Consider the following 16,992-nt stretch of genomic DNA (forward strand, 5'->3'; position numbering starts at 1 on the left):
TCGGCGGCATTTTATTTATTTTACGAAACATTTCATGTAATAAAAGTTTTTATCATCATCGTTCTCGTTATCAGTAATTAAAAGGGCATTGAGATGCGTGAGTGCACGCGTGCGTATATTTTTGCACGTGCGTGCGTGAGTACGAACGAAAATCACAAACGTAACAACAAACAAATTCGAAATGAAATTTATGAGTAGGATCGATCGTTAAAAAAAAAAAAGAGACAATTTTCCGTTAATTTTTTTTTCTTTCTCTTTCTTTCACTCCCTCCCCTCCCCCCTCCCCCCTCCCCCCAAAAAAAATGCATACGAAATATTTTTTTGTTTTTTTATCAATACATAAAGTTTTTCTTCGACTAAATTCAATAATCGATTAATCGATTAATCGATAAATCGATAAGTTACGTCGATTTTTTTTTCTGTATATTTTATCGATTTCGCATTTTTATATATATTTTTACGCGCTTTCAATTATTATTATTTTTTTTATCGCGTCAATAATAATAATAATAATAATAATATTTAGTCTGAGTGATAACAGATAAGACATAAAGAGAGAGATAGAGAGAGAGAGAGAGAGAGAGAGAGAGAGAAAGAAAAGTACGCGTAAGATTTTTTTTTGTCATTTGTCCAAACGCGACGGCACAAAAAAACGCGAGAAAAAACAATTTCGTAATAATTACTTAATTTAAATAATAATAATAATTATCATCATCATCATCATCATAAAACTTGTAAATAATAATAATAATAATAATAATTAATAATCGAATAAATAAATCTTACGAAAGATTTTTTCTTAGATCGAAAAAAAAAAAAAAAAAAAATTTCTCTCGGGGTATCCAACCCACGAACCAAACAACCAAAAACGACGACGATCTAAACTTATTATTATCATCATCATTATCATCATCATCATTATTATTATTATTATTAATAAACCTTTTTCTTTCTTTCTTTCTCTCTATTATACGTTTCTTGTGTTTGTGTGAGATTTTTTTTCTTTTCTCTTTTCCAACGCGACGACGCCAAGGACACCGAGTTGAAACTATTATATAATTAGTTTCCGACAGGTACCAACGTTTTCAAATTTCAGGGCAAGGGGGCGTGAAGAGAGAGAAAAAGAGAGAGACAGAGAGAGAGAAAATTTCCGTTCCTTCATTGCATCAACACATCCTAAAATAAAAAAAATAAAAAAAAAACCTGATAATCAAACCAACCTTCCCTCCCTTTTCCTTCCCTCTCTCCTCCCCCTCCCTCCCCCCATCAACTTTTAATAAGTTAAATAATAATAATAATAATAATAATAATAATAATAAGCCAACGGCCATAGCGTGCTGGTCACACCGGTTCCCGTACGATCACCGAAGTTAAGCAGCATCGGGCGTGGTGCAAACTTGGATGGGTGACCGTTTGAGAACGCCACGTGCTGTTGGCTTAAAAAGAGCAAAAAAAAAAATGAGAACAAGACAAAGTAAGAACCAAAAACAAAATCTTGTTCTACTGTCGACCTGAGGCAGCTCGACGAGAATGTGAATTTCACTGCTTCTGACCCTGGCCACTCCAAAGATGTTAGTCACTGGAGCCCAGTTCAGGAGACAAATGGTTCCCATCGAAAAAGACGGACTCAGGAAGACCTTCAAGAATTGATGTGGTGCTATCTTATAATAAGTGGCACCACCGAAATTCGAGTATTTGTCCCTAAGGAATCGGGTAGAAACCTCGGATAAATACTTAAAAACTCTGACAAGTAGCCTTGTCGTGTTTAATGGTGGATAATAATAATAATAATAATAATTCCCGTAATAAATAAAATAAAAAAAATTACTATTAACAAACGACGACAACAGCAACAACAAAAAAATACTATGGCGGCATTTTATTTATTTATTTTTAATTATCGGGGGAATCCCCTTCCCTCTCCCCCTTTCCCCTTCCTTCCTCCCTCCCTCCCTCGTCCGTTCCTTTCGCATTAATTACCTTTGACAAGACAGAATATAGTCGATAACATTTGAATACAATAAAAACATTATAATCTTATCAATAATTATCCTCTTCTCTTATCAGGAAGGTTCATCGATGCCGCATCCAAAGGAACGATCACTCTTCTCGATCTTTTTTCCCCCCACTCCAACCCCCTTTCAGGTTTTAGGTTTTATGACACATTTGTTTAAATGTCAAACGAAAAAAAAAAAAAATTATTTTGCTACCGTTCAAGAATACGAAATACAAAAAAAAAGATTTCATAATAAATTCACGATCGAAATTAATAATAATAATAATAATCAATTGATTTTAATACCACTCAAGTATTATTAGAAATAATAATAATAATGATAATAATAATAATGATAATAATAATAATAATAATCAAAGTTCGAAATTCAATTTTTTTTAAAATTTATTATTATTACCCCCCCGTAATTATAATTAATTTGAATTGCTTTCCCTTTTTGTAATCAAATGTCATTGTTTCGAATTTTTTTTTAAACAATCCACCATTTTCTTTTCGTTGGAAAAACTGTTTCGAAAAGAAAAAGAGAGAGAAGGAAAATAAAATTTAAAAAAAATTGTGATTGACACGAGGTGCGAAGGGCAACCGTGAGTAAAATTTGAAAAAAAAAAAAAAAAAAAAAAAATGCCCACTTTTACGGCGGAGATTCGTGTTCACGAATCACATTTTTTTTTTTTTTTTTTTTTTTTTTATTCCATGGCGTGACATGGAAATATTTTCTCTCTCTCTCTCTCACTCACTCTTTCGAAAAAAAATTAAGTAACGCACACACACGTGAGAATGGAAAAAATGTGGTGGGAACCACCAAACACCACCACCACCACCGCCGCCGCATTATAACAATTTTTTTTTAATATTAAAAACCTTTAAAGAACAAAGTCGAACAATCTTACTGGAAAAGTACGGAAAAATACCCGATCGAATTAAATCCACGTGTACGTTATACACGTATGGAAATATTCAAAATCACACGTGCACGCACACGTGCACACCACGGGGATTTAAAAGCTCGTCGAAAATCAACAAACAAACAATCGCACATATAAATAATACATTCATTACCTTTACCCGCATTACCCGGAGATTACGTAATTGAGAAAATCTCGAACCGATACTTTATTATTATTATTATTATTATTATTAGTTTTCGATTGATTATTTATTAATTATTATTATAACGACAGATTAAATTTTTTTTTTTTATTATGTTTAAGAATAAAAGAAATAAATCAGCCAGCCAGTCAGCCAGCCAGTCGACCACTCGAACTATCAGATATAAAAAAGATAAATTATTTATTTTTTTTTTTGTTTGTAAAAAAAAATTTTCCTCATTTTCCTCCTCCTCCTCCTCATCTTTTCCTCATTTTCTTTTTCATCGATAATAATAATAATAACAACTAATTTTCAAAATTTCATTTGTTTTCTCGTCACAATTAAAACCAAATTTCCAACATGATCTCTCTCTCTCTCTCTCTGTATAATTCTCACGCGATTATGATTTTCATCGAATTAAAACACGTCAGGTACATCATACACCCTATAACAATACGATTCCTAATAATAATAATAATAATTAAACCTTAACTCTTCGATCAGATGCGTTCGACACGCGACAATTTTCGAAATTTTCCACCAATTTTTTTCCTTTTTTTTAATATTTTTCGACAGCTTTTTGCGTTCAGGTACGTTTATCACGACCAAGGTACGTTTCGCGATTGTCGTCACGTGATAAGAAGTCATTGTGAGTTAACAGTTCGGGATTGATTCGTTCGATCAAATCTATTAAAAATCCTCCTTTCGATTTTTTTTCCCTCTCGAGACTCTTGTCAACAAACAACAATTTGATTCCTATTTCGTTACGTAATGAAAAAATCTGAAATGTGAAGGGGGGCTGGCGGGGGGGGGGAAACAAACGCGTAATTACGATTACGTCTCGTAAACGTTTTATCACTATTATTCAAGTTTTTTTTTTTTTTTTTTTTTCGTTTCATTGGCATCCGTTGTGTTTTAACTTAATTACAGCTTTCATTAAATTTTTTTTTAGTTTCTTTATCATTGCTTAATTTAAAAAAAAAAACCTAAAAACAATTTGTTTAAATAATAAATTAATTAATTATTTATCAACACCTTATATCGCGATTTTCATATTACATCATTTTAAACGACGATAATATCGCGTGTGTTAGAATGTTGGCGCGATCTCGCGGATATCGTTGTAACTAATTCGACAACTTTTCCCTCTTTTCTTTCAACCTACGCGCCATTTTTTTATTATATAAAAACATTTTCAAGGAAAAAATAAAAAAAAAAAGAAAAGTTCGCGATGAATTTATTAATTACGCTATACCTTAGTTATGAAAAAGTAAAGAAAAAAGAAACCTGAGCTTTTTTTCCTGCCGCGGCAATTTTAATAACGTTCAAGTGTTGCCGGTTGCCTACTCGATAAATTTCAGGGGGGAAGGAAGAGAAGAGGACAAGGTGTCGTAAAACTTTGCCGAGGTAAACATTTACGCATGCAATTAGGCCACGTCAGGTAAACACGGAAGGTAAACGAACTTATTTCTGCTTTGCCAACTTTCCCAACACACACGGTTGACAACGTTTCCCTCCCCCCCCCCCAAAAAAAAAAACTCGTACAAACGAAAGTAATATGATTCCAACCAAAATGTCGATGAATGTTTGTTTGTTGTTAATTCGACACTGACTAACCCAAAAAAAAGAACAAATAAATTCGTCACATTTTCACTTCGATGCCTTTATCGTACGTACGCATATCGAAGAAAAAGTCTTCTGCTACAGATTTCCCTCAACAACAGTCAATGATGTAACAAATTGATTTTTTCACGGGAAAATAATAAAAAACAAACGCACACACAAACGCCTCGTTTTATATGACGATTCCAAAAAAAAAAATGTCTCCCACTCACATTTAATACATAAAAAATCTTAGCCTCATTTCCTTAACATCAAGATAACGACGTGGTTTTAGAACCGAGAAGGAAAGTGATGCTGCTGGAACCGTTCGGACACGATAAAAAAACGAAACAAACCTTTTCTCTTTTTGGTCGTCATTTCCGGATGCTATTTCCACGACACGACACACGTTTTCCCATACCAAAAAAAAGAAAAATTTTTCTAATTTTATTTAAATACCACCTACCTCTTGAGTTAATTCCACTTCGTATTGTTGACCCACGGTTTCATCTTTGACGCTTAACCACAAATCGTTGTCGTTCATCAAAACATCTTCCGGAAGTGACGTTGCAACTTCCGTACCGTTTTCCACGACATCGGATGCAACATCCGGAGTCGGAGTGGCGACATCTTGTTCCAAATCCACTCCCGTACCGTTGACGTTCAACAAATAAGCCGTTATGTCGTTTTGCGCATTTATTCTATTGTATCGACCCAAAGCGTTCAAGTCTTCGAACAAATCCCGTTCGTATTCCAACAAATTTGAATAATTAACGCACTTTGGATGAATGTACAATCTCCTATTGAAAAACGGATTTAAATTCGACCAACTCGAATTGTTATTCAAATTGTCGTCTATTCCGATACCTATCGTTTGACTCAGGTACCCCAAGTGTACGGATGGGTCCACGCGTAGGAGGCTGAGTATGATCGCGATTTGCAATAGCTCATCGCGATATATTTTTTTAAGTCTCATCATTTTTCCTTTTTTCCTTTTTTCCTTTTTGGTTTTTTTCTCCAAACTATTTTAACTTATCCCACTTCTTTCACTATCACACAAAAATCGATAATAATAATAATAATAAATTTAATTTAACGTACTTTTGTTTTTATAAAAAAACATTCTAAAAAAAAAAAAAAAAAAAAAACGTTTTTTTTTTTTTTTTTTTTTTTTTTTGATAATCAAATCATTTTTCTACGTGGAAAAATCTAGAAAAAAATTAACATTTCACCTTAAGTCTCCCTCCTATTTAAATAACACAAAAATAAGCTATTAAATAATAATAATAATAACAATATCAATCGTTACAAATTTTGGTATTATTTAATCGTGAAATTTTCGCGAAAATTTTATACGTGGATCGACGTAAGCATAATAATAATAATAATAATAATTTAAATACGACTTTATCTAAACCAATAACTATTATTATTATCATTATTTTAAATCGAATATATATATATATATATGCATTATGCATCAGTTATTTTTCTTTCAAATAAATTTAAATAAATAAAAAATGGGAATTTTTCCTAACGTATTAAAAGTAATTATGTCGCAAAACAAGCTTTTAAGGCTTTTTCCATTAAAAATAAATTTATTTCGAGTTTTGCGTTGTTGTTGTTGTTGTTGGTATACCTTCTTTCGGACTTGAAACCGGTGGATATTAATAATAATAATAATAATAATAACAACTTCATGTCGGTTGTTTAACTTATTGTTGTTTACTTAGCATAATGTTTTATAATTTACAAACTCAGTAAATTTTTTTTTTTTTTTTTATCGTTTCGCACGCTTGAAATCCAAAAAAAAAAAAATTAAATAAAATAAAAAAGGTTTGTAAAGTTCACCGACCCGAACGTCATTTGTGCGTGAGTAAAATTTTTCCGTTTTTTATATTCGCCTACAGACAAACCTCCCCCCAAAAAAAAATTTATTTTAAAATAATCATCATCATTATTTTTTGGGGGGAAAAAATTTTCTTCTTGTTGTTCGACTAAGTGACGTATTCAGTTAAACGAACTTTAACACACACCGGAAAAATTATAATTTCTCAATCAAAATTTAAATTAAAATAAACTAATTATCATTTTTTTTTAAAAAAAAAACAAATTTAAAATTAAAATTTTCCTCAATTTTTTTTTGTAATTTTTCCTCACTCCATAAATTTTCGTTCGATGGATCGAAAGATCGATCGATCGATCGATCCATCGATCGAACTCCGATAAATCCCCCTTTCCCTTATTTATTTTCCAATCACAGATCCCTTTAAAAAAAACTTTCTTAAATCCCGAACGTCCCGTATATAAAACCCCCTGGAAAATTTTTCCTCGTTTTAAAAAAAAAAGATTCTTAAAAAAAAATTATTATTATTATTTACGTTCGATTCGATGTGAACGAACGGCGAACGCCTAAATAAAAACATCGACGAATAAATAAATTAAAATAAATATAAAATGCATTTTCATTTGCCTTCACCGCATGCATCAAATACATAAATAAATAAATAAATAATTCAATTTATTTATTTGTTTATTTTTATTTTTCAAACGTCATCGAATGACGTCACGTTGATGGATTCAACGACATTTTTCCTTCTCTTTCTTTTAATTCGTTACAAAAAACGTGACCGATTTATTTATTTATTATTATTATTATTATTAAAAAAAAAGATTTCTCCAAGAATAACACACACACATTATTTTTTTTTACTCTCTTTCTCCCCCTTTCTCCCCCTTTCTCTCTCTCTCTCTCTCTCTCTCTCTCTCTCTCTCTCTCTCTCTCTCTCTCTCTCTTCCTCCTTTTCTAATTAAAAAAAAAAAACATTGAACTTAATATACTTGACACTAATTGAAGGCTACCACCGTATAAGATCACAAAGAAAGAAAGAAACATTTAAACTAAAAAAAAAAAAATTTTCTTTTTTTTTTTCGTGTGTTTTCCCAACCTGAACAACGTGACCAACAACAACAACAACTTCGTCACACTTAATAATTTTACTCTCGGTTTTTTATAATAAAGATCATCGAATTGTTAAATTATTAAGCCTTAAATTTAAAAAAAAAGTCCGCGTTTTTTTCCCTTAAATTTTTCTCTCTCTCTCTCTTTAAACCCTCCCTCACCTCTCCCTCTCGCCCTTCCCCCGAAAAAAAACCTGAAAAAACCACAAGCAAAAATTCGTGTCATTAAACGCTATGAATAAAACAAACGACAAACATTTCTTTCCTATTCTCTTACTCTTTCGATTTAATTTAATTAAACGCGTTTGTTTGTTTGTTTGTTTGTTACTTTTTAATTTTCTTTTCCCAACAGAATTTTTATAAATTACGCGGGGGGGGGGGTGGTGGTGGAATCGCAAAACGAAAAACATTCTCGTAAAGTTCTTTAACCTTTTGAACCTTAATCATCATATGTTTGTTTTTGCTACGATAAACAAATTAAAACAAACGCGTTTGTACGATTCGAAACAATTTTCAATTTCCCAACCCCGATTTATTTTAATTTATTTACTCAAAAAAAAAAAAAAAAAAAACTTTAAAACTTTGTAATACCGATTAATAATATTTAAATTTTAAATTAAAATCTTTCGACGACAATGTCTTTCATTTTTTTTTTTTTTAACGTCCTTGACTTTTGACCTCTTTACCAAATAAAAAATAAACTAATTTACTTAATTTATTGAAAAATTTTCAAAACTTTTCTCCCCCCCCTCTCTCTCTCTCTCTTATTTTTTAAAAAATTTTATAAAATAATTTTTTTACGCGAAAAAAAAAATGAGTTCTCGTATAACGTGTCACTAAAACTTTTCGTCGTGTCTTTAAGAAAAAATAAATAATAATAATAATAATAAAAACAAACAACAAAATCAAACACCGTTCAAAAAAAAAAAAAAAGAAAGAGTAATTTACGAAATATACCGAAAAGTACAACCGAACGTCAAACAACAAAATAAAATAATAATAATAATAATAATAAATAAATAAATAATAAAATAAACAAAGTAACAAACAAAGTAACAAACAACCGACAAATGAAAACGAAAACGCGATTGCTATAAAAAATTTAAAAGTGAAATTATCATCATCGTAAATCCACCGAACGAATATTAATAATATTAATAATAATAATAATAATAATAATAATAATAATAATAATAATAATCATATGGTACGATTACCAATAGTATATAATGGATTCATCATTTTGGCATTTCTTCAATGCAATTTTCTTTTTTTCTTTTTTCAACGTTCACTGTTTGTTGTTGATTGTCGGTGACATGTGAATCAGAAAAAAAATTTAATTTAGATTTCGTAGAGAACGCGTAATCATTGAAAAGAGAGAGAGAGAGAGAGATTAAATCGAAAACATTTTGAACGATGCCAAAATGTTTTTCTTTTTTTTTTTTTATTCTAAAATAATTTTTTTTGTGACAAAGGATTTTTGCATCGAATTTATATAAATCCTACAATAATCCACAAACCCTTCCCTCCACTCCACCCCTCCCCTCCCTCTCGCTCCGTAATAATTTCTTTTGTTTGACGTCATCAGTATCCCACAAAAAGTCAGCCCTTCCCCTTCTCCCCGACGAGTTATCAATTCGAGGAGTGATAACACCAATAGTAACGTTTTACAATTCTGTCGTAATACAAACGTTATTCCACATAGCAGACGATAAAAACCCAAAGAAAAAAAAACTTATATTTAAATCCCCGAAGAATAATATTTTTAAAAAAAACGTGGCAATAGATAAAATTTCCCATAACAGCAATAACATTACAACTTTTTAATTTTTTTTTACACGTTTGTTGTACTTAAAGTTTTTTTTTTCAAATTGCATTGACTTTGCCAATCCCTTTTCTCTCTCTCTGTATTATTAACTAATTATATTATTATTATTATTATTAACTTGTAACCGATGTTAATAAATAAAATGTGACAGAGTGTACGATTGATTTTTTTTTTGCTTAACTTGCTCTCTCGCGCGAAAAAAAAACTGTCAAATTGCATTTTAATTTTAAAATTTAACTTACGACCGCGTTTTCTGTAAACAATAATAAAAAAAAAAAAAAACAATTAAGGCAATAAATCGCATTAATAATAATAATAATAATAATAATTAAGCATTATTTAAAAAATAATTACGATAAAAATTAATTATATATATGTGTGTACAATCAAGGGCAGCACCACGATGAACGATAGGTTCATCATAGGTGACTACAAATTTGTATTCTTATCACTGATAACGACGACATTTTCAAAAACTAAAATTAAAACTAAAATTAAACTAAAAACTTTTGTGATGTGAAATTCACATAATGAGACCAAAAAAATACTAATGATCATAATGGTAATAATAAAAACAATTATAAATTTCTCAATTTAATGTAAAATAAACGTCACATGTTGTAAATAAACCTAATTATCTACCGAGATTTTAGTTTTAATAATAATAATAATAATAATAATAATAATAATAATAATAATAATTTTTGTGCTATTTAATATTATTAACTCGAGATTTATTTATTTTAAATGGAAATGCATAAAAAAAAAAAAAAAAAAAAAAAAAACACGTTAAGCACGAGTAATAAAAAAAAAAAAAAAAAAAAGAGAGAAAAAGAAGGTAATTCAAGCATTATTTATAGTTATTTGTAGTATCGTGGAAAGTGCAGGTCAATACTAAAGTTCTTAATCCAAGGTCAATGTCTTCTTTCTTAACAATTACACAACTGTAAACATTATGTATGGACCCCAAACTAATTATTTTATTTAATAATAAATTTAATGACATTATATGGTAAAATGAAAATTATTGTTCTATGAAAATATATTATAAATAACCAACCAATGAGTCGATCAACCAATAAATAATATTTATTTATTTTTTTTTTGTTACATTATTAAACAAAGATAAATGATTATGATGATGATGATTATGAGTTCAACTGTTTGTTACTTAAAGCAAATCTCATAATAATAATAATTTTATTCGATTAAAACATTAATAATTGTAATTAAATTTTTTTTTCTCTTTCTTCCATCGACTCAAGAGTAATACTACACTTTCATATTAAACAAATGATTACAAATTGTCATAAAATAAAACCTGATTTGATATAAAAATAACTAAGCTTGTTCTTTATGTTTGCAGTAAGTTCTGATAAAAAAAAAAAAAAAATTTACACTATTTTATAAAGAAAGAAACATGTTTGGAAAATGATACAACGAGAATACAATTTCATGTATAAACTTATTGTTAATTTTTTTTTAAAGACAAAAATAATTGAATCGTTACAAAACATTTTATGAATAGTTATTGTAATTTAGTAATTGAATAACATTATTCAAATTGTTATAAATAAAACAATTAACAGAAACAACTGGAAAAAAGTATTTCATGTTTCGATTATGAATAAATCGAAAACTATTTGCAATAAATTTAAATTGTTGTTATCGGTTGATCGTGTAACCCATTAATCGATTTAAAAAATTGTAAATGCATAAAGAAATGATAAGTTACCATAATTTGATATTGTCTACCTCTTTAAATATTTTCATTTAAATGGCTTAATTTAAAATTTGTACTTTTTTCCCCCAAAGAGAAAATACACATCATTTTCATAAATTTTAATCGAATCATATACAAAACCCTTGTGTGAGTTATGTGAGACTTTAATCACAATTGTAATAAAACATAAAATTATCCCTGACGAGTAACACAAAATAATAATAATTGTCAATTGCCCTCTCTTTCGATTCACTCAATTCGAAACTTAATCAATTATTAAACATAAAGTTAACCCATTCGATGATGTGAAATTTTAATACAAATAATGTCAAATTTTGATGAGTTTAGGTTATTTATAATATTAATATCATATTAATATTCTTTAATTTGGATGCATTCATTTCAAAATGACAATTCTCATTACCTTACTCGATGCAAAAATTTTTTTTTTTTTAAATATGAGAAAACCATTGTTCAATATAAATACATGATTGGTAAAAACAATGTAAGTTAATAAATATGTTCATAACCTAAAATAGTTGAAAATTTTAGTGAAAAAGGTACCAAAATTGCGCAATAAATTCAACAATGAAATAATGAAACACCTGTTTCAACGCATTCATTGTTGTCAGCATCCCTCACACGAGTTGAATAAACGAACTAACAAGTTATTATTTCAAATTTTAAAAAAAATTTACCTTAAAATTATTTATCACGCATTTTAAATAATGCACTTTTATAAAATTACGTTACGATTTATATTCAATATCACATAAATAGAATAAAATCGTAATTTTAAATAGATTAAATAAATTTCACATCGTGTAACTAAACTACACTACTCAACTCATTTTCGACGCACAACCGGCACACTTTAAAAAAAAAAAAATATACTTTTTAACGTATTTAAATTCAAATAATATAATATAACTTATTAAAATTTTTTTATATAATCATTATTATTATTGAATCATTTATCTAATTATAAAATCATTTTAAATTAATGTTAAAAAAAAAAAAAAAAAAAAAACCACCGCAACTCGATTCTATTCGTAAACAAATTACCTGTTAAAATGAGTCAGCGATTCAACTTTGCAACTTGGCCAATCAGCAACACGTGACCTCAAAGACATAAAAATGGCGGATTTCGATTTAAAATCGAAAAGAAAAGAATTTTATTTTATTTTGTACGCGAATTATTCAAAAGTATATATCATCGTACGAATACATATATATATATATATATTTAAATTATTTATTTCATCCGTGTTTAATAAATAAATAGATAAATAAATAAGTAAAAACAATGTCGCAAAACAATATACTTATATTTAAATAAACGTTTTTATTTTAATGTCAAAAATTCTTACCCTGTATGTTTTTATTTTCGAATCGATTCCATCGTTATTTGATATTAAATTTAATTTAACATTTTCATCATCATCATCATCATCATCCCTTTCATCATCGTATTTTTTTGTAGTGTTACCTGTTAAAAACAAAACACAAAAAATGATTTTAAGTAAAAAAAAAACCGTCAAAACCACCAAAACCGCGACAGAATAAAAATTTGAAAAATAACGGAAAATCTACCGCCCCATCTACGCCGACCCCTACCGTTAAAAAATCGAACGTAATCATTTCGACAAGGCGGTGATAATTAATTTTTCGCGGATTTCATAAATAATATCTATTAAAAATCCGTTTAAAAAAAAAATACGTTGGGAAAATTTTCCATTAACTTTTTTTATATATTATTAACGTCATTTATTAAATGCCTTATAAAAAAAATTTCGCTTTTAAATATCCGACAACATTTTCAACTCTATAATTTTCGTTCGATTTGCCAAAAAAAAAAAAAAAAATCGAAGGTTATTTCATTTGTTTTTTTTTTTTTGCCGTTACGAGGACGTCAAACTTTTATTATCATTATTATTATTATTTTTCTATTTTATTTAACGATGATGATTGAATTTTATTATCATCATCATCATCATCGCCATCATAATAATAATATGTATTTATTTAATTTTTTTTTTTTTTGTAAAAAAAAAAAAAAATGGCCGTGAAATAACCTGTTATAAATTTCCGTTTTTTATTTTATTATTTTATTATTCGTTCGATCTTTGTTCTTATTTATTTATTTATTTAAAAATAAAAATAAAAAATGTTTAATACATAAATTTTTATTAATACATTTATTCCCTTGATAGAATATATATTAAGATTTAAACAAACGACATTTTCCCAATAATAATAATAATAATAATAATAATTTTTCTTTTTATTTATTTGCGTCCTAGAAAAAAATTTTATTACGATATTAAACCCTTTGTTCCCCTCACCCCTCACCCCCCCCGGCTTTCTTTCTCTTACAAATAATAATAATAATAATAATAATAATAATTTTTTTCCTCCTTGTCAAAAGATTTACTATTTTTAAATCATTATTATTATTATTATTATTATTATTTTGGCTTTCAAACGTGTATTGTATGAATTTTTTATCTCGTGTCGTTCCAGATTTTTAAATAATAATAATAAAGTCACGTGACAAACGCACACATTCCATAGAGAAAAAAAAAACAAACAAAAACAAAATCGTTTCGTTCTTTTTTTTTTTTTTTTTTTTGTATAAAAACGTGGGAAAAAGTTACATAAATAAAAAAAAAAAAAAAATGATAAATTAATTTAATAAGAAAGAAAGAAATAGAAAGAAATAGAATGTTCTACAACAATCTACTAAATCTTCCACAAAAAAAAAAAAAAATAATAATAATAATAATAATAATAAATTTTAAACATGTACTACTGTTTTGTTCGCCATTTTCTTTTCCCTCCATTTTTCTTCTCTCTCTCTCTTTTTTTGTTTCGAACAATAAAATAAAATAAAAAGAGATAGAGAGAGAGAGAGAGGGAAAGTGAGAGGGATGAAATATTAATGACATTGACCCTGAAATTATAATAAATATAAGGAACCCATGGACCAATGACCTACGAAGGCAAAACGCCAATTAAATTAAATTAAATAAATAAAAACAATTTTGACCCCTGCAGACATTTTTTTTTTAACGGACACCTGCTGTTGTTGGTGTTGTTTTTGTTTGTTTTCTTTCAGGGGCACGCACGCACGCACGCACGCACACGCACACGCACACACACGATTTGCTATCGTTTAAACTTACAAACTCTTAACGTGGGCCTCGGTATTCTTTTCAATCTCATTTTCACAATGATCAAAAATAATAATAATAATAATAATTATTATTTTCTTTTCTTTTTACAATCCATGTCAACACGCGTATTAACACCCACGTGACTTAATAATAATAATAATAATATATACTATAATAATAATGATGAATTAATAAAAAACAAATATGTCACAACCGAGACTGTAAAAAAAAAAAAAAAAAAAAAAACGTTTTGTCTTTGTCGAAAACAAAGAAAAAAAAAAAAAAAAAAAAATTTTTTTCTGCAGTTTCGAAAAAAAAAAAAAAAAAAAGGAAATAGTCAATGTCGTACATGTCAAAAGGTCATTTGTGTTTAACCTCAAACTAATATGCATTTCTAATTAGCGCAAAACAACCAAACAACAACCATAAGCTTTCATTTTTCTTTCTAATTATTATTATTATTATTACTATCATTATCCTTCCTCTTCTTTTTCCTCTGGAATTATTATTATTATTTTATTTTCCAAAATATAATATATATATATATAACGTCACGAAGTTTTCCCTTTTTATTAATCAATAATTTTCCTCCGAGTTTAACCGATAATAATAATAATAATAATTATCGAATAAGATGATTTGTGGATGACTTACAATAATTGTTGTGATGTCATTTAAACGTTCGCATGCAGCAGCAGGAGCAGGAGCAGGAGCATCATCATCATCATCATCATCACCACCACTGTTATTCCTTAAGGATCGACATGTAAAAACCTGGAATAATAATAATAATAATAATAAATAAAAGTTATAAACGCTTAAAATGATAAAGACAAATATTACTATTCGTTCGACGTATTGAAGGACAAAAAAATTATTATTATTATTATTTTTAATACTATTTCAATTAACCGAAAAAAAAGAGAGAGACAGAGAGAGGAGGAGGGAGGGGAGGGGGGGGAAATTCGCCCACGGTAAAAATATTTTCACCCACATAATATTTTTATTCAAATCGTGAATCAAATCGAACAAAGATTTATCCAAAACGTCTACGCATATAGGAAAAAAATCAAGGACTAACAGTTTATCCGGAGGGAGGGAAGGAGCGAGGGGGAGGAGGGAAGAGGGAGGGGGAAAACCGACTTCCATAGAAGAATACACACTTTGAAACATTTAAGAATTTTCTTAATTACGGTCCGTTTAAATTTTTTTTTTATGTAGGAAATCGATGAAAAAAAAAAAAAAAAAAATAAAGACAAGGTCGTCAAGTAATGGAAACTTTCATTTACGTACGTACATAAACACGCACGCACGCACACACTTTGAGATGATCGTTGTTTACGTAAAAAAAAAATCTTTTATTTTTCTAGTTTTTTCCTCTTTTCCTTCTTCTTCTTCTTATACCTGAAAAATGGGAAAATTATTATTATTATATTCGAATTCCTTTGTTTTTTTTCTTTATATAACGACGTACGTTTTTAATTTTTAATTTTCCAATTTAAATTTTCTTCATGTTTGTGTGTCATTGTGATTCACAAATACGCCATGATTAAAATTCGTTGATTATTTAAAAAAAATAATAATCCGGAGCCAAATTTGTTTCCCCGCCCCCTCCCCCTCCCACGACCAAAAATTATAAAAAACTGAAACAAAAAAAAAAACAAAAAAATTAAATTTCAAATTTATTACAGAATAATTTTTTTTTTTAAATATCCACCTTATAAAAAAAACAAAAAATTTACCTTTAATTGTTTTCATTTCCTTTTCCGGTATTGAAATTTAAATTAAATTTAAATTTAAATAGCAAATTCATTTCGTTAATAAATCCACTTCCTTGTCTAATTTACAATTAAATTTTTTTCTGATCTTCTTGTCCCCTCCCCTCCTACCCCCCAAATTTTCTTTTAAATTAATTAAAATTATCATTATTACTATTACTATTACTATTATTATTATTATTATTATTTCTAAATAACATTTAAAAAAATAAATTATTATTATTATTATTATTACCTACTCTTATAAATATACAATACAATTTTAATCGACCAATCACAATCTACATAATTTATATTTTTAATTAATAATAATAATAATAATAATAATATTCAAGACGATAAATTATTAAAAAAGACATCCATTATAATAATGATAATAATAATAATAATTGTGATTAATTTTAGAAAATTACATAAATTCATTCATTATTCGCACATTTTAAATTTTTAATAAATTTGGACCCTAATAACATAGAAATTTGTTTTTTTTTCCCCTCCCCTTTTCGGGGGAGGGGGGGATTTCATCCCTTCTTCCTTCTTTTTAAGTAAATTAATCCCCTTTCTCCATTACGATTTAAAATAATTAAATAAATAAATAAATAAAAAATTTGAACGAAAAAAATTCGACATTCACTTATTATTATACTCAATTTATTATTAACACGTCATCGAAGTTTTTACTACTACATTTGTATAAAAATTTTTTTTACGCATAAACCTTCGTGTACCTATCACTAAAATAAACCTTTGTGTACCTATCACTAAAATAAACCTTCGTGTACCTACGCGTGTGTGTTTACGTGTGTATGTGTGTGTGT

The 16,992-nt window shown here is 28.0% G+C and overlaps 1 protein-coding gene across 1 annotated transcript; it reads right to left on the minus strand.

Moving 5' to 3' along the window:
- Positions 1–4,171: 4,171 nt before the first annotated feature.
- Positions 4,172–5,687, minus strand: Phum_PHUM512700 (uncharacterized protein; the record flags this gene model as incomplete). The annotated part of the gene is made up of 2 exons (XM_002431070.1): positions 4,172–4,267; positions 5,175–5,687. The coding sequence occupies 2 exons, from the start codon at positions 5,685–5,687 to the stop codon at positions 4,172–4,174; spliced, it is 609 nt and encodes a 202-aa protein (XP_002431115.1).
- Between the last annotated feature and the right edge of the window lie 11,305 nt (positions 5,688–16,992).

The sequence above is a fragment of the Pediculus humanus genome, genomic scaffold, assembly GCF_000006295.1.
Source record: "Pediculus humanus corporis 1103172108281 genomic scaffold, whole genome shotgun sequence".
NCBI classification, from domain to species: Eukaryota; Metazoa; Arthropoda; class Insecta; order Psocodea; family Pediculidae; genus Pediculus; species Pediculus humanus.